Here is a 17,873-nt window from a genome sequence, read left to right as displayed (position 1 = left end):
GAGCCGTTTTGTGCAGTTTTGATCCACAGCTCTTGGGATGGAGTATGCATATGTGCTGTTGCTGTCTCTCTGGGCACATTGCTCACTGTCCTTTCTTTTTTTCAGGGGGTGCACAGTATGACCAAAACCACATTATCCTCAACACGGTCAACCAAGAGAAGTTAACGCAAGTGTGGGAGGCCATGGTGTTGTAAAGCTGACGAAAGAAAGTAGGAGCAACCTTTACGGGAGAGTCTTCGCGGCCACCCTTTTAAAGAAGCACCGAAGGACAGTGTGCATGGAGGAGCCCAGTGGAAAGTGGACAGACTCCTTCAGTCTAGGGTTAATACAGCCACAACTGGGATAATTATCTTTTCAAAGACTGGTAGTTTTGAACCAATAACTCGTCCTCCTTTCATTTCTTGCCTTTCAGTTCCTCTAAGTAGCTACTTAAACATCAGCAACATTTGGGTTTTTTGTTTTGAAAGATGTTATGTCACAACTGTACATTTTAAATTATTTCCAAAGACAGTGACAGGAGGGGAAAAAAGACCAAATTCACTGACTTTGTGGACTGGCACATCCCTTCAAAAGGAAGGACAGAAGTCAGGTTTGTAAGGGAGAAAACAGTTTACATCTGAGAAGAATGCTATATTAGGCCTGTACTTTTGGTTCACGGCCTCAGCATTTACTAGAACCATAAATTATGTTGAATAGTGAAAAGTCTTATATATCCAGAGATGGTATAAGGAGTTCAGTAAGTATAACAAAACACTTTTCAATTAATATTAAAATTAGGAATTTATGAAATTTCATGTCCATGTCTGCTAATTTTTTTTTAGCAGGACTTGGATTATTATAACGCATGTATGGACTGCTCTAAATATCACAAGTGCCTTTTTACAGCTGCTACTGGAACAGTATTACCATGGCCTAATTTATTAGCCCTCCTTACTCACCTACAGCAAGTACTGAACACATGTTCTACAGTGTTTTTCCTCAGTATCACATCCTTCTGGTAGCACAGAGGATTATAACACCCCAGGGGAAAACTAGTACAGATCCAGAAAGTACAGGAGAGCAGCCCCCTCAGGGCTGCTTGGTGGTCAGATGTAGAGTTCTTGAGGAACCTAAAACTCTTAAGCAATTCAAGAATGAAAATGGAAACTTTTAACTGCTGGCAACACATGGGCCCATCTCTTGCTGCTCACAGGGAATTCTAGTTTCAAACAAAACTTCTAAACATTTCCTTGAATATGTTTTTCCTTATTTTGTCCTCATCACTGAACATTGGTGCTCCTGTCTCAGGATTTTCATCTTATCTGTTAAGAGTGGATTTCTTCTCTGGAGCCCATGGCAGGCCCTTGTCATCAGAATGGTCCAGCTTTAGTTTAAATATAGCATTTGCACACATACAACAGCATTCAATATGCTGTCTAGGTCTTACCTGTGTAGCTCTGATCTTAGGCCTTTTGTGTATATATCATTACACTGTAGTGGGGTAGGGGATTCTACAGTGGTCTCTGCTGAATCTCTCTCTTGAATAAACTTCTTCTGGTTGATAAATTGCTGAGCCCTGAGTCTGTTCAGGAACCTTCAGTACATTGCCAAGAGTCAGCTGGCAGACTAAAAGCAAATGTCTGACAGACTACCCATTAGGGCAGGAGAAGTTTGACTAATCCTCACTTTTCTAGATAGGAAGTCCTATCTCATATACTCTCTCTTGAGAATTGAACCACTCACTTCCATCTGGGAGCCTTCAGAGGCAAGGGCTGAGACACTTCAGGTAGAAGCCAAGCGCAAATGGTAGGCTTTTTCTTTTGAAATAGAAAAATACTAAAATACTGAGATAAACCTAGAGAAAATTCTACAGGAACTCTGGAGATAATCCATCATGCTACTAGATGAATGTCTTAGCAAGAATTAATGAAGGAGAAAGTAAAAACAGGTCTCTGGACATCAAAAGGTAGAAGAAAATATCTAAGTTTCTAGGAGATATAGATGAATCAAACTGTAAAACATACCTTTGATGACTGGAGACTGAGGAGTATATACCATAGTAGGTTTATTGGTGAGAAACATAAATGTAGGCTTGTGAGGTCAGATAATGGTTGATTGCAGACTCTGTTAAAATGAAGGCAGTGGCCATGGAAAACCATCTATTACTGAAAGAGGCCCAGCCCGAATGCAAAATACAAGGCATCACCATCCAGTATTATAACGCTAACACGAATGACAGGCTAGATGTTTATCCAGAAGCCTATGGAACTCAGAATTGTGAAGGTGATGATGAGGATGAGAAGATGGGGAAATAAGCAAAAGGAAACCTTAGCTAACCTGTTAGTTTGGGAGTTTCAGCCCATGGCTCTTTGGTTCTTTGGCTTTCTGGCACCCATGGTGAGGCAGCACATCATGGTGGGAATGAGTAGAAGACTCTCAGCTTGTGCTGATCAGCAAGGGACCAGGGTTACAGGATCTCCTCCAAAGGCATACTCCAATGACCTAGCTTTCCCAAGGTCCTACCACCCCTCAATAGTGCCATAGGCTAGGGGCCAAGCTTTACACGCATAGGTCTGATCCCCAAGCCTCCAATGGCTCATGTCCATTTTACAAAGTTCAATGCATTCAGGCCCTCTCCAGAGTCAGCACTGCTTGACAATCCAAGTCTGAAGTCTCCTCTAAGGCTCAAGGCAAACTCAGCTGTGAGCTCTGTACAAATAAAACAAGTTACATACTTCTAAGATAGAGTGGCGCAGGGTGTCAACATGCCCATTCCAAAAGGGAAGAATGTGGGCATAAAAAGGAAGCATCCGATCAAGGCACACACTAGACCCTCTAGCTTTATATCTGGCACCTGGGATATATGGGACCTGATAGGAGCTCCACCGGGCCTGGGCAGCCCCATTGCTATGGCCTTACTGGTTGCATCTTGTATGACCACTCTCTTGGGCTAGCTCTGCTTGGCTACCTTCAGCTTCCTTGACAGGTTCTCTGTGCTTCCTGGGGTCTCCCTTGCCACTTCGACTTTACTTTCAAGGTCATGCGTCACCCCCTCAGAGGCTGCCTCCAGGTACTTTACTAAACACTGGCCTGCAAGATGCTCTTCCCCCCACCCCCTTTTTGGTTGGTCATGGGGCCTGAACTCTGGGCCTAGGTGCTGTCCCTCAGCTCTTCAGCTCAAGGCAAGCACTCTACCACGAGCCACAGTGCCACTTCCGGCTTTTTATGCTTATGTGGTGCTAAGGAATCAAACCCAGGGCCTCCTGCATGCAAGGCAAGCGCTCTACCACTGAGCCCCCTTCCCAGCCCATCCAAGCATCTTTTCTATTGTCTCAATGCAAAGTATTTTGGGGTTTTTGTTTTCTTTTCCCATACTGCTAATCTGTTTAGCAACTGCCCCACTCCTTGCAGCATGCTCCACTTTTGTCTAAACTGCAAAATATTCTAATTTGTTTCTGCTCTTTTCCTGGTTCTTACTGTAAAATTGGCTAAGAGTAGTTGGTAAAAAGTCATATCCTGCTGCCTTTAGGCTGTGTTGTCTCAAAATTTCCTCCTCACCTTTAAACTCAGCCTCACACAAAGATGCATCATGGACAAATATACTACCCACGTTCTTTGCCAGACTAACATGGGCAGCCTCCATTCCAGCAGAGCCCTGTATTAGTTGCTTGTATCGCTGTGACCAAGTATCTGACAGAACCACTTAAAGAGGAAAGATTTACTTTAGGTCACAGTTTCAAAGGGTTAAATCCATGGTTGCGTGGCCTCATAGAAGCATATACAAAAAACATCACTTCATTGCAGACAGGAAGCGAAGAGAGGGAAGCAGGAAAGGACCCAGACCAAGATATTAAGACACACCTAAGTGACCTACTGCCTCCAGCTAGGTTCTACCTCCTAGTTTCCACAATCTCCCCAAATAGTGCCATCAGCATGTTGTGGTGGGGGTGAGTGGTGAAGGAAAACTTCCTTTATGGTGGCCAGGACACAGAGAGAGGAAGGAAGGAGTCAGGGTTTCACTATCTCCCTCAAGGACATGCTGTTTGATCTAAATTCCTCCCACTAAGTCTCTCTTAAAGGGTCCATCACCTCCCAATATCACCAGCGGTAAGAGACAAAGCCTTACACACATGGATCTTCAGGAGACATTTCAAATCCAATCTGTAGCAGCTAGTCAGAAAAATACTCGCTGATGAAATCATGAAGAAACTACATCTTAAAGTTCATCATGCTAACATCCATCCACACACTAACAGCTTTGGGATCTCAAGGGTTAATAATGTTTGAGTTGGTAGAAGGTGCCATTGCAATCTTCAAAGCTGTACAAAAAAGAAACTTAAAGAAAACAATGTGTAATTGTCACTGACAACAGACAAGTCCAAGTTCTGATACTTGTATAGCAATTACTGACAAATTATTGGTTAAAAGGTATGGCTTTTTTTTTTGGCTGTGGGGCCTGAACTCTGGGCCTGGGCACTGTCCCTCAGCAATTCAGCTCAAAGCTAGCGCTGTACCACTTGAGCCACAGTACCACTTCCAGCTTTTTCTGCTTATGTGGTGCTGAGGAATCGAACCCAGGGCCTCATGCATGCAAGGCAAGCGCTCTACCACTGAGCCAACTTCCTAGCCACAGGTGTGGCTATTTTTACACATACCATGGACTTTAAATGAAAATATCTGAGGGAGATGGCTAGAAATACATTTGGATCACATGAACTCACCAGAGAAACAACATTCACAAAACTGTATACTGCATTTATTTAAATGACATTAATTACAGTCTTTCCTCGTGCATGTCCCCTTTCCACCTTCAGGAAGGCTTCTGGAACTTTGGAAAAAGGGAAGGTTTGTTCAATAACTGGCTGAATCTGTAAAACACAAGAAGTAACTGGTTAAGTAAGAAAACCTTCATCTTCCAAGGTAGATGGTGTCTATAGTTGGTTTCCTCATGGAATTCCTTAAAGCCAGTCTCTCCTAGGTTTCTCTGGCGTGCCTGGGCAGGAGCTCATGTCTAGGAAGGACTGTCTGCTGGTGCTCATCACACCTCTTCTTCCCGACTCCACCGGCTCCAACATGCTCACTGCTGTCCTGTCACTCCTCCTCAGAACTCTGCAGCAACAATGAAGCCAGGCACTCCACAGACCACTACCACCCTGGCCTCCGCTCTCATGGTGCTGTGCTTGCTACATTTCTGAAATGCTTCTTCTCTGAAAATCCCCACCAGCTTTCCAATCCCAGGCTAACATTACTTTTCCAAGTCCCCCACCTGCACTGTGTTCTTCTTTTGAACAGCTGTAGGAACCACAGGGTCTTTTCAGAGCCAGCATGTCTTTGCCATTCTGCCGTGGATGGGAAATACTTTATGCACTCATTGCATGTATCTTTGTAGGCCCCTAACAAAGGAAATTGTGTGTGTGTGTGTGTGTGTGTGTGTGTGTGTGTGTGTGTGCACGTGCGTGTGTGTGTGTGTGTGTGTGTGTATGTGTATACACACGTATTTTTTTTTTTTTTTTGGTCAGTTGTGAGGCCTGAAGTCTGGGCCTGGGCACTGTCCCTCAGTTCTTCAGCTCAAGGCTAGCACTCTACCACTTGAGGCATAGAGCCACTTCCAGCTTTTTCTGCTTATGTGGTGCTGAGGAATAGAACCCAGGGCCTCATGCATGTAAGGCAAGCACTCTACCACTGAGCCACCTTCCCAGCCCCACACATATTCCTTAATTGGTTAAATGTTTGGCATATCTATTCAACCAGAGCATAAAGTACCTATGGTACACTCCCCCCCGCCCAGCTCCTTTTTTTTTCCCTTTCTTTTCTTTCTTTCTTTTTTTTTTTTTGCTGTTACTGGGACAAACTCAAGGCCTCAGGCCCTCACTTGGCTTTTTTACTCAAGGGTGGTCGGTGCTCTACCACTTGAGCCATACCTCTACTTACAGCTCTTTGCTGGATAACTGGAGACTAGGATCTCACAGACTTTCTAGCCTGGGCTGGCTTTGAAACATGATCGTCAGATCTCAGCTTCCTGAGCAGCTAGATTACAGGTTATGAGCTACTAGTGCCTGGCCTCATTTATTTTTAAAAATGTTATTACTAGTTTATACTAGTTATACAGAGGGAGATTTCATTGTTATATTTTCACACATTTATAATACATTCCAAGCTCACTTCCTCTGTCACTCTTCCCCTATCACGTCTCCTAGACTATCTCGTTTGCATCTTCATCACCCAGCATAATGCCAGTCATGTAAGTATGAGCTCAATGTCACTTAGTGAAAACCAGTAGGTTAGTAGGGAGGGAGCAGGAGTTTTCTATGATCTGGGACCAGCATTTGGAGACCGTGGCTCAAGCCACAGCTATGCTGGATATGATAAATAGTAGTGCAGTGCTTAGAATTGATAGGAAAGCCATTCCAGCTAGTTCAGCAAGTCTAGGGTACTGCTGGGGGTGGTGGGGGAACTTCCAGCCTACTTTCTTCAGAAAAAAGTAGGCCTCACGTAATACCTCTCTTCTCCATGCATAGGTCCAAGTGAACTCTTCCTTTTCAAAACTTCAGTTTTGAAATCAGCCATGTCCAGTGGAAACCTGGCAGGCTCACTTGCCTACATCTCCACTGTGAGAGACCAACCGTTTGAAGGCACAAGTCAAGCACACATGTGATGCTTCTTTTTCTCTTACAAGAGGAAGACATGTCCTTGCAACATTTAGACGCAGGCGAGGCAGCTTACTGGTGTAGCTTTCACAGCCCAGCCACCAGAAGAACATCACCAAATCCAATGGTCCCTTCTCCAAAATGCTGTTTTTTGTAACCACAACGCACAATAAGTCCATATCAAAACCATCCAGCACAAACTTTCCTCACTATGTGCCAAATACTGTTCAAGAACTCCGTTAAAACCCGTAACTACCTTCTAGGATAGGTCTAGGTAGGTATAGCCATTACTCCCATTTTATAAGAATTTGAGGGACAGAAGTAAGTAAGGCACTGCGAAGTAGTAAGTCAGGATTCAACCAAAGGCGACTGCTCTTACCATCACATGCCGAATCTTCCATTATCACTTGCTGCTTTCCACCTTTACCCATTAAAGAAGTAGAAGGTAGCCCAGGATACCATCACAACTTACATCCCGGCCTGCTTTCTCTGTGCAAACTGACAGATGTTTGGCATGTGTGCCAGCACTCCGGTCTACCCATGAAGGATATCCTAATTGATTAATTCCAGAATGCTGGGCATTCCTCAGAACCGTCCTCAACACTGCAGCCATTACAAACTGATCTGAGATGGTTTGTTAGATGAAACTCCTTTGCATTTTTTTTAAAGGAAGGCATTCAGGTTTCCGTATGTCCCACATTAAGGAAAACCTTCTAAACCCATCACTCTCCTTAGAGTCCCAAAGATGCTGCTTTCTGGATGCTGTTTAGCTGATACCAAATCACCTGGATGCATGCTTAGAATGCATTATCAAGGGTCCCTGTTAGAACAACTATATCAAGCTCCTTAGAGGTGGGGAAAAGTGTATTTTGATTAAGCTCCCCAAGAGATGTGCACCAGCACTTATAGTGGGAATCACTGTGTCCTTCTGCTAGTTATTCTCAGTCCTAAACTTAATGGTGGTACACACTCATCCATTCCACAATGATCCACTAAGTGTCTGCCGTCTAAGCGCAAGATACTAATCTTGATCAGGTCCACGAATCAGGCTCTAGGAGTGAATGGTCTAAGCCAGGGAGCCTCATTTATTTCAGAGCTCTGTCCACAGCCACAGATGCTGACCTGATGACCTGGCCGCTTGCAGTGGCTGCACACTTTAATCTGGCTGGGCAGGCCCATTGTAGCAGAGAACCCAAGAGGGCTGACCATGGCATAATGAGTCATTCAGCCATTCCTGTAAGTGACAATGAAAAAAAAAAAAAAAAAAAAAAGGCTTTCAAATTACAGGCAGGCAAATGCCACTGTTGGCTGAATATGTGACAGCAAATGGAGATTAACTGGATAATGAGCCAGTGTCTAGGCCCGGCCTCCCATCAGACCCAGAGTGCTTGTTTGTTAAGAACAAAGGGATCAGAGTTAAAATCCAGAGAGGGGAAAGAAAGGTTATTCCCAGTGAAGTGGGAGCGTTTATGTGATGACACTGCTGTAGTGTATCAGCACAGCGAGCCTGTTATAAAGCAGGCAGGTGCAAAGCCACCCATCCCGCTACCTAGACACCAAGGCTCACAGCTGATCAGGGGGTGCCCACTACAGCCCCCATTCAGCATTGGCTTCCAAGTGTGGGGTCTCCCAGGGATGCCTTCCTTTTCTTAACAAAGGCTGCATTGAGTCAGGCCCCAAGATTTGGTACCTGTTGCCTGACATCACTTCTATAACACAGGGACAGGAAGAGCCTTAACCTGCTTCAATGTGCTCCCACAATAGTTTCACTTTCTGGTCACTCTGAGGCAGAAGCCTTCTCTGCCCTTGAGGGACAGGGTAAAGAAAAACTTCCAATACTGCAAAAATGTGTTTTCTGGTAGTAAGAAGACATGGCAGGCACAGGAGTAAGCAGAGAAGTTTCTGTAATTCTCGTTTTCCCACAAGTACAAAATAACTGTGCTAAGAGGAATCCACATAGCTGAGCAGGTCGTTTTGACAGATTAGGACATGATTAGGTGGAACGTGCAAGTCAGAGCTGTCAGGAACAGAGCCAATCTTGGACTCAGGATCCATGATTTAATGGCTGTGGGTGTGTTGGGGTATCAATCTGTCCAATTCTTTACCAGCTTCTTGGCCCCAACCTTCACTAGGCACAGAAGCTACAGCATCTTAGTGCAGTATATGAGGACAGACACCCAGGGCTTCTGGTCTGAGTTCAAATCCACACACCTGTGGACAGGCACCAAGACCACAATCCCAGTGACATTTCTTAGACAGCTAGGCCCTGACCTGTGATGGGCTCAGTAGTTCCAGATTTGGTCAGTGTAAAAGGGAAGAGGATGAATTTAAGTGCCCTGAGATGAAAAGCAAAAAAAGATTGAGAGGTAAGTTTTGTTTCAATTTGCTATTTCTTAAATACTTCCTGCCTTCAGAAAAGTCAAAGCTTGAAGACAGGTGATAGGACAGGAGGTAAGTATGGACAAGGGTGCTCTCCAAGGGAGCACCCATTTTGGAAAGCATCCAGAACTTATGCATCGGTACTTATCCTAGCTGTGTGACAGAGAAACCCTCATACATTTCCCCATGGAAACAATTTCAGGAGTATCAGCAAAACTTCAGAAAAATCGTGCCAGTTAACAGCTCTGCACTCAGGAGTAAATAGGAGGATTATGAGTTGTAAACCAGCCTAGGCTATATAGTAAGAATCAGAAAACAAAAATCAAAACAACTAGAAACACTTCTGAAGCATCAGGGCGATGAGATTCATAAGAAGCCTGCCATGTAGGAGAAGAAGCCAGAGCTCTGGCGTCCACCTCACCCCTGTCTTCTCTGGTGAGATGGAGTGCTGGGCGTGCCTCTATAGTTAAGCCATAGGCGCATCCTGTTTTGGGTAAGAAAGACCCAGGGGTTTCCTGGCTTCAAGGCAAAAATAACCAAGACAGAGGAAGTAATGATGCCCAAGCATTGTTCTACATTCGCTCTTCGGACATGTCCAAGTCCAAAGGAGGTGCAAGGGAAAGGGAGCCCAAACCCAGAGCCTCCTTGATCACAGAGGAAGGGAGCATCCTTGGGCACCATCCTTCTGCGGGACATCTGCCATGGCATATTGCTGCTGCTGCCCAGGGCTCTGGCCATGTCTTCTGACAACAAGCAACCCTACAAGTGGCTTTTGGATAGCTCCCTCAGGTGGTTACCACTGCATGCTATTTCATTAAAGCTTAAATCAAGAGCCATGCCTCTGACTGCATGTGACTGACTTGAACCAATCACATTCTTAGAGGGGGAACTTGATTCCTAAGTGCAGTAGTGTGAGACTCATGTTCAGGGTTCCCAAAAGGGTACCTGGAGCTTCAAACCTGCATTGTTGGTGTCTGTTTCTTCACCTGGTTTATGAGCTAGTGAATGTGTATATGTGATATATGATATATATGTGTATATATGATATACAATATATATGTAAGTGTGTAATATACATGTGCATGTATATATGCATAATATATGTATTAGTGTACATTAGTTGTACATAAAGGGCTTTCATTGTCACATCTCCGTGTGTTTACAATATATTCCAATCAATCTCATAAAAAAAGAAAGAAAGAAAGAAACTTTCCATACGTGGCAAGCTAACTTTGTAGTAGTCCTCAAGGTTCAATCTAATCATTACAATCTTTCTATGGAGCAGAATACAGCTGCAATATGCAAATTCAAGTTTGGAAAACTAACTTAGGGCTTGATCATGTTGGAGTGTCTGGAAAATCACCTACCTTAGAACTCACATTTTCTAGGAACATGGGGCCAATTAAACTGAATCAAGTACAGTAACTAAAAATTCAGCCTTCCAGTTGAGCTAGCCACTCAGCAGTCACATGTGGCTAGTTGCTGCCATACTAGACAATGCAGACACAACATTCCTATCACTGCAGAAAGTTCTAGTGCACAGTGCTGCTCAGGTTAACTCAGTGCAGTCAGCACATCTCTCCATATGCAACAACATGAAGCAGAATACTAAGGGGTTCTCAGTACAAGTTCTGAATCAAATTCCAGGAACTCTTCCAATGCTTACTAAACGTTTGAGAAGTCTACATCACTGTTTAACCAAGAAGCTTAGTTGATCAACTAGGATTCTGGATACCTGTGACCATTAAATATGTAACATCAAAGGGCTTTAAAAATTGTCTGAAAAAATCTAAGTGTACAAAAGCACCCGGAAAAGATAGAAAGGAGCCAGGTATGGCAATACATGCCTGTAGTCTCATCTACTCAGAGCCTGAGCAAGTAGGGTTACGTGAGTTCTAGAGTTCAAGATCAGCCTGGTCAATATAGTGAGATTCCTTAAATACATGGGGAGGGAAAAAATGGAGCAAGAAAAATTTTCACCTTTATTTTTGATCCTTAGCCATCTATTTTCCTTTCTTGGGGCAACAAATATTTCAAGATCCTTTCCTATCCCTTGAGATATTGTATGCATCATGGTAGTTAAAATAAAAAAAAAGCTTTACAAATCTGTTAATATGTTACCTTACGTGGGAATGGGACTTTAAAGATGTGATGAGGGCAAAGATCCTGAGATAGGAGAGATCAACTGGATTATCTAAATGGTCCCAATGGAATTATGGGGTCCTTCCAAGAGGGAGGCAGAAAGGTGAAAGTCACAGAAGGAGACATGATGGCTGAATTTCTGGTGGTCAGAATGACACAGGCTCAGATAGAAATACAGGCAGTCTCTAGAAGCTGGAAAAGGCAACAAAACAGATTGCCCTCTATATTCCTCCAGGAAGAATACAGCCATTTTGGACTTCTGGTCTTCAGAATAATAATAAATGTGGGGCTAGAGGCAAGGCTCAAGTGATGGCTTGCCTTGCCAGTGCCAGGCCCTGAGATCAAGCCCTAATACCAAATTAATATGTAATAAAAGAATAAATGTTGTCTTAAGCCATCATGTTTTCCATAATCTGTTACAGCAATAGGCAATATATACATTCACATATAATCAGACGTGTAAAAATATTTTTTCTTGAAACAGTCATTTTTATGACTATGATATGATGATGAATATGCCTTACCACCTCCTTAGTCCTCAAAAGCAATGAGCAAATACAAAAAGATCTGACAAAATACCAAGGTTTCAAACTGTCTATAATGTTTGATGCTGTCGGTTGTAGGTTTGAACTCAGGGCCTGGGTGTTGTCCTTGAGCCTCTTTGTGCTCAAGGCTAGTGTTCTACCACTTGAGCCACAGCACCACTTCTGGATTTTGAGTGGTAACAGAAGTATCTCAGGGGAACTTTTCTGCCCAAGCTGGCTTCAAACTGTGATCCTCAGATCTCAGCCTCCTGAGTAGCTAGGATTACAAGCATGAGCCACCAGCGCCTGGCTTTGTAAGCTTTTTATTTTTATTTTTTAAAAAAAAACAACAACAAAACATTAAAAATTATAAAAACCATTCTTAGCCCAGAGAATATTAAAAAAAGGCCTCATCTTAATTTGGCTGACTGTGTAGTTTGCTAAGATACAATGAAAATACTACTTAAAATTCAGATTCAAACTATTAACAGCTAACATAAATATGACAGCCTACTGTATACAACAAGCCCTCCCACTACAGCCATGCAAAACAACACCTAGACACTATCTCTAGGGGGAATGGATTGTGAGGCCCCACAAGCCCCTCTCCACTCCTGGGCCTGAGAAAGGTGGTTACATTTAAAGGAACAGGACCGTCAATTCCAAAGTATCTACTGAGTGCTGCTTTGTGAGAAGGCAAAGGCAGCAGAGGACGAAACTGCTATGGACTCGATGACAGTGCTCAGTATTGTAGACAGTAACTCTCAGGCTTCATCATTTTTACTGCAGCGCATCAGGATAACAAAATTAGGACAAGTGACAAAGAGGAGTGTCAGACCTTCCCATGTCCAGAAATAATGAAGAGAATGGTAAATTTTAAAAAGGGCCTGAGGGGAGGCCACAAAACAAATCCTAGACACTAAATTTTCAAAAGCTAGCTATTCCAATATTTATCAAGATTACAAATTGTGGGTTTCTTCTGACTCACACAATTCCATTTCCATAAAGAGATATGGACATACTCACAATTATGTGCTCAACACAAATACTGAGCTATTCACTGAAATACTACAATGATGAAAATACACATATACAAAGGAATACTATGAAGTTGTTTACAAAATAAAAGACTAAGGAATACTATGCAGCTGTTTACAAAATAAAGACTAAAAGAAAAATTTTAGTGTGCTTGTTCTGGGGCATGAACTCAGGGCCTAGGTGCTGTCCCTGAGTATTTTGCTCATGGCTAGCACTCTACCACTTGAGCCACAGTTACACTCTTGACTTTCTGGTGGTTAACTAAAGTCTCATGACTTTCCTGCCTGGGCTAGCTTTGAACACAATCCTCAGATCTTAGTCTCCTGAGTAGCTATTATAAGCATGAGCCACTGACGGCCAGCATAGAAAATTTTTCATACTAGTGTGAAATAAAGTTCAAGGCCTAAAAAAGCAAGGTGCTAGTGTTTGGAACAGAAAAGAAAAAATTCCCCATTTGGATAAGACAAAATGGCTTTGGGGTAACCAAAAAGGGTAATATTAGTTATATGTGGCAAGTAGAGTCTCAGTAATTTAGGGACAGGAGTCAAGGAAAGCTTTAATTAAAATAACTTTCCCTACTTTTGGGGGTTTGACGCTTGTGAATATATTTATCTAAAATCATGAAGCAGATGGCTCTGTTGCTTCATGGCTTTACACTATAAAAAAGCCTCTGTAGCTCCTCAAACAACTGCAAATTGATTAGACACTTGGCCAAAGCTTGACAAACTTCAATGTCCTCATCCAGTCAAGCAAATCTCTATCGACTTCGCCATAATGTAAGGTCTGCTGTGTCTGTGTATATAGGCATTAACCACTCACATTCTCATGGAAGCAGGGATCTGGTAAGAGGGCTGACCTCACCGGGACATCAGTATCAACTATCCACTTACACAAGCCCAGGGCCCTTCAGTGTCAAAATGAATCCTAAGCCCAAAACCCTGGATAGGAGAGAGGACAATCAATGGAAAGGGAACAGCTCCTTACTCATCTTCCTCTAAGGACATGTCAAGGTCATCATTTGATCTTTCATGTGCTTTTTGAGCCATTCTACTAGTTATCTGCCAACTTAAGTTGGTACATACATACATACAAGTCACCTTTTATTTCTGTTGGGTAAACATTAAATTGTAGGTAGAGAGAGAGTCATAATATTTTGAATAAAAAGAGCAACAACAAGCATGTGGACATCCTGATGCAGATATGAGGACATGCTCTGTCATTCTGGAGGTCAGCAACCTCTTTAACAGTAGAATTCCAGCTGATGAAGCACTTACTTGATGAGTTTGTTTCATTCTTCCCAGCAAGAAAACAAGCATCCCTGTGGGATGTGGGAGAAGGCCACAAAGAGGTATTTACACAGTTACAATGGTGCTGAACCCCTTCTCTACCCAAGATATGATAAGAGCTAAAAGTCCAAGAAAAAGATCACAGACTTAGAACCAAAAACTAAGGAAGCAGTAACTAGCTATATTCTATATGTAGTTCTTTTGCTATATAAAATAAAGAAACTGAAATGCACAAAAAGTAGACACTAGAGTTCCTAAAAATACTCTTTTCTACAATCAAAATGGAAAGATGAAGTGGTCCAACAAGAAGCATGAGTCTAGCAGGGGGTACTTGGCAAATGGAAGCCCACCTCTAGGGGTGCTATCCAAATGTCTAGACACAGATCTTTTCCTGTCCACTGCAAAATGACAAGAAAATGTACGCTAAAGTCCCAAATGAGCCCTAAGCACTAAGAAGGCAACTGTACTGTAGAGCAGGAAAAGCACAGCACTGGACTCTCAGGGGATATGAGTTCTGGTCCTCCTTCTCCAAGCATAATCCCATCCCTTTTCCCACTTTTTTTCTTTGGGGGACAGTGAGGGAAGGAGTGGCAATGTCCAAAAGAAATGTACTCATTACTTGATTTGACATGTAACTGTAACCCTTATAATAAAAATAAAAAATTAAAGCTTTCTTTCAAAAGAATGAGATTCAAACACAATGTCTGATGCTTTCATTCATTGGCTGGTACTCTACCACCTGAGTCATGTCTCCAATCCCTTTTTTCCTCTTTGAACCAATTTGTCATACATAAATCTCTCAATGGGAATTACACTAGAATCACACACATCAGCACCAGACTATAAGTTCTGGATATGTCAGGAATATCATGATGGAATGTCAGGGCAGTTACAACCCTGTAAGAACTCAAATAAGCAAGTGGCAGCTGAGGAGCCTTTCCAACTTCAGGATCAATGAAAGCCATTCTGAAAACAAAAGGAATGACTAGACTTTCTAAACAGTAGTCTCTTTCCACAAAAACTTCCCACAGGACAGATGCCCAGAGTCAGAGCATATTAATCAGTTATCTCTACCCATCCATTACCGGGGCCTTTGACCTTCTCAGATGCATCATTTATTTGTCTTAGACTTTATAACACTACTCTGGGAATCCAGAGACCTTGGTGACCTCATAATCTAGCTACAGTGGGATTTAGTACTTGTTTCCATCTCATCTGGAAGTTACCTTACCCCTGGGGCAGCCTCACCTTAGACTGAGCAAGCTCCAGAAGCAGCTGTACTGAAATTTACTGTTCTCTCACCTTTGTAGCCCAATGTAGATCCCTCTGCTACCATCTAACTCAGAGCATTTGTGGAGGGGGCAGGAGGGATTGGGGGGAATCTTCCAGGGCTTAGCTCTTTTCCTACAAACTAATGGGAGTGAACTAGATAGTTTAAGTTCTTTTCCAGTCTGTGCCTATGGTTCTATTGGCAACAGAAACAAGAATATGACACTTCAACTTGGCCAGGGAAGGCAGTATATAACTTGGCCAGGGAAGGCAGTATATAACCTGGCCAAGCCTTCTCTATAGAGTTTGCATGGGTAGGGCATGGTAGACAGGTCTACAAGAGGTGCTTCAGTATTATAAAAGTTTCTAAATATTTTTTACTGTCTTTGTTTTCTTTTTTTTTTTTCTGTTTGCTCATTTATATGTGTTTGAGAGTATAAGGAGAGGCAGAGAAATAGAGGGACAAAAGTTGAAAAAATGCAACAATGGTACTCATTGGACACTGTGTTAAGGATGAACTATACAACTTGTAGGTGGGGACAGGAAGGAAAAACTGAGAGTGAGGGAAGGTGTGACACTGTCCAAAAAGAAATACACTCTTTACCTGACTTATGCAACTGTAACTCCTCTGTAGCACCTTTATAATAACACTTTAAAAAGAGTTCCTAAGGGCTGGCAAGGTAGCTCAGTGGTAGACTGCTTGCCTCCCATGCATGAGGCCCTGGGTTCAATTTCTCAGCACCACATAAGCAGAAAAAGCCAGACATGGTGATGTGGCTCAAGTGGTAGAGCGCTAGCCTTGATCTGAAGATCTGAGGGACAGCACCCAGACCCAGAGTTCAGGCCCCATCACACTCACACGCACGCACGCGTACACACACACGCACACACACACACATCACACACGCACGCACGCACATGCGCGCGCACACACACACACACACACACACACACACACACACACACACACACACACACACACACACACACACACACACACACACACACACACGAGTTCCTAAATAAAAGGTTTCCAGAAGTACCTACCTTTCCAGCATCCACCAATTCTGAAATTTCATCTAGATATAGACCACTGGCCATGAAAAAGGCCCAGCGATAATGGACTCCTTGCCAGAAATGCTAAAAAGAAGAAAGAAAACATGTCAAATATAGAAAAGGATAAAATCTGGCTAAATACAAATTCAGGGCAAGGCCTTTTCTGGATAGATAAACAGGTTCCCATTTCATGCCAACACATGAGTGCTATGCCCAGCATCTTAGCACAGTGACTGACAGAGAAGTGACGCTCCGTAACGCTTAAGAAATAAACAAATGAACAGGACATGTGCATGTCAGCTCAGGCATCCTCTCTAAGCTGATGAGTAGTGAGCTCAGGAAATCCCTCCCTGAAAGACAGTCTGGATAGTCACGCACTGAACTGCCTCCCTAGGACAAATCAGGGGCTGAGACAGCCAAATTCCTCCTACAAGGTTTGAAAAAGGCCCAGAGAGATCAGAAAATCAATTTTCAAATTGTCTCAGGAGAAATAAGCCAACAAAATAGTACTGCAGACAAGAAAACACAGGTTTTTCTGGCTCTGATAGAAATAAAGCAGCTGTAAAGGCAAAAGTATAAAACTACTGTATATTTTCCTGGTTTCCCCTACAATATGACAAATACCAACCCATCTATTATGAGACAAAGATCTCTCCCGATAAGGATGAGCAAAATTCTTAACACTAGGAGTGCTCAACTCTACTGCTGTGCCCCTTACATCTGATGTTCTTTATGTCAATTATTGCAAGAGCAAGTTCAGGTGTTCTTCCACCCCCCGATTTTTTTCTGAGACGGGGTCTTGCTATGTAGTCCAAGTTGGTCTCAAATGCACAGTACTCCTGCCTCAGCCTCTCAGCTGGGCTATTGTTTCCATATATCTGAATAACTAGCCAACCCCAGTTCATCAAAAGGAACTATCCAAGAGGTAGTACAAGACTGGCTAGTACTATACTACCGCTATTTCTGCATCTACCCACAACTATGATGTGAGCACAGACTGGAGGGGAGAGGAAAACCAAGAGTAGAGTATTTACTCTTGGAGACAGCTCTGAAGGTTAACTTGTAAGAGGTCTCATTAGCTCACAAACTTAGAATCTTATAGAAAGCTTAAACTTGTATTTTATTTTATTTTCTTAGAGGGGGGTCCAGTCGTGAGGCCTGAACTCTGAGCCTGGGTGCTGTCCCTCAGCTCTTCAGCTCAAGGCTAGCGTTCTACCACTTGAGCCACAGAGCCACTTCTGGCTTTTTTCTTTTTGCTTATGTGGTTGAGGAATCGAACCCAGGGCCTCATGCATGCAAGGCAAGTGCTCTACCACTGAGCCACCTTCCCAGCCCTTAAACTTGTATTTTAAAGCACAGAAAAGATTAGGCTTCTCAAGGAGGAGGCGACAAAAGACAGCTAAGATCCCTTTCTCCACTGCCCAGATACAAAGCTTAGTTTGTTCATCTCTACTATTCGTATACATTTCATATAAATATTGTCATTCCAAGGGAGGGAGGAAAGAGAGCCGGGAAAGGAAAAAAAGGAGAGGGAGGAGGAGGGAGGTAGAAGA

General features: G+C 43.0%; 2 protein-coding genes across 2 annotated transcripts in view; one reads left to right on the top strand and one right to left on the bottom strand.

The window, feature by feature from the left end:
* Positions 1–1,539, top strand: part of Crybg1 (crystallin beta-gamma domain containing 1) — a 63,643-nt gene extending 62,104 nt beyond the window's left edge. The window contains exon 20 of the mRNA XM_070010744.1: positions 106–1,539. Coding sequence (XP_069866845.1) covers positions 106–194 — 89 coding nt within the window. The 3' untranslated portion in view covers positions 195–1,539. The remainder of the gene's footprint in view (positions 1–105) is intronic.
* Positions 1,540–4,713: 3,174 nt separating this feature from the next.
* Rtn4ip1 (reticulon 4 interacting protein 1) overlaps positions 4,714–17,873 on the bottom strand; it is a 48,380-nt gene continuing 35,220 nt past the window's right edge. Inside the window, exons 8-9 of the mRNA XM_070010180.1 lie at positions 16,312–16,404; positions 4,714–4,847 (exon numbers count right to left, since the gene is read on the bottom strand). Coding sequence (XP_069866281.1) covers positions 4,740–4,847; positions 16,312–16,404 — 201 coding nt within the window. The 3' untranslated portion in view covers positions 4,714–4,739. The remainder of the gene's footprint in view (positions 4,848–16,311; positions 16,405–17,873) is intronic.

This window comes from Dipodomys merriami, unplaced genomic scaffold (assembly GCF_024711535.1).
Source record: "Dipodomys merriami isolate MVZ:Mamm:240054 unplaced genomic scaffold, mDipMer1.0.p SCAF_8, whole genome shotgun sequence".
Taxonomy (NCBI): domain Eukaryota; kingdom Metazoa; phylum Chordata; class Mammalia; order Rodentia; family Heteromyidae; genus Dipodomys; species Dipodomys merriami.
Note: the sequence above shows the minus strand (reverse complement) of the source record. Positions and strands in the feature narration are given on the sequence as shown.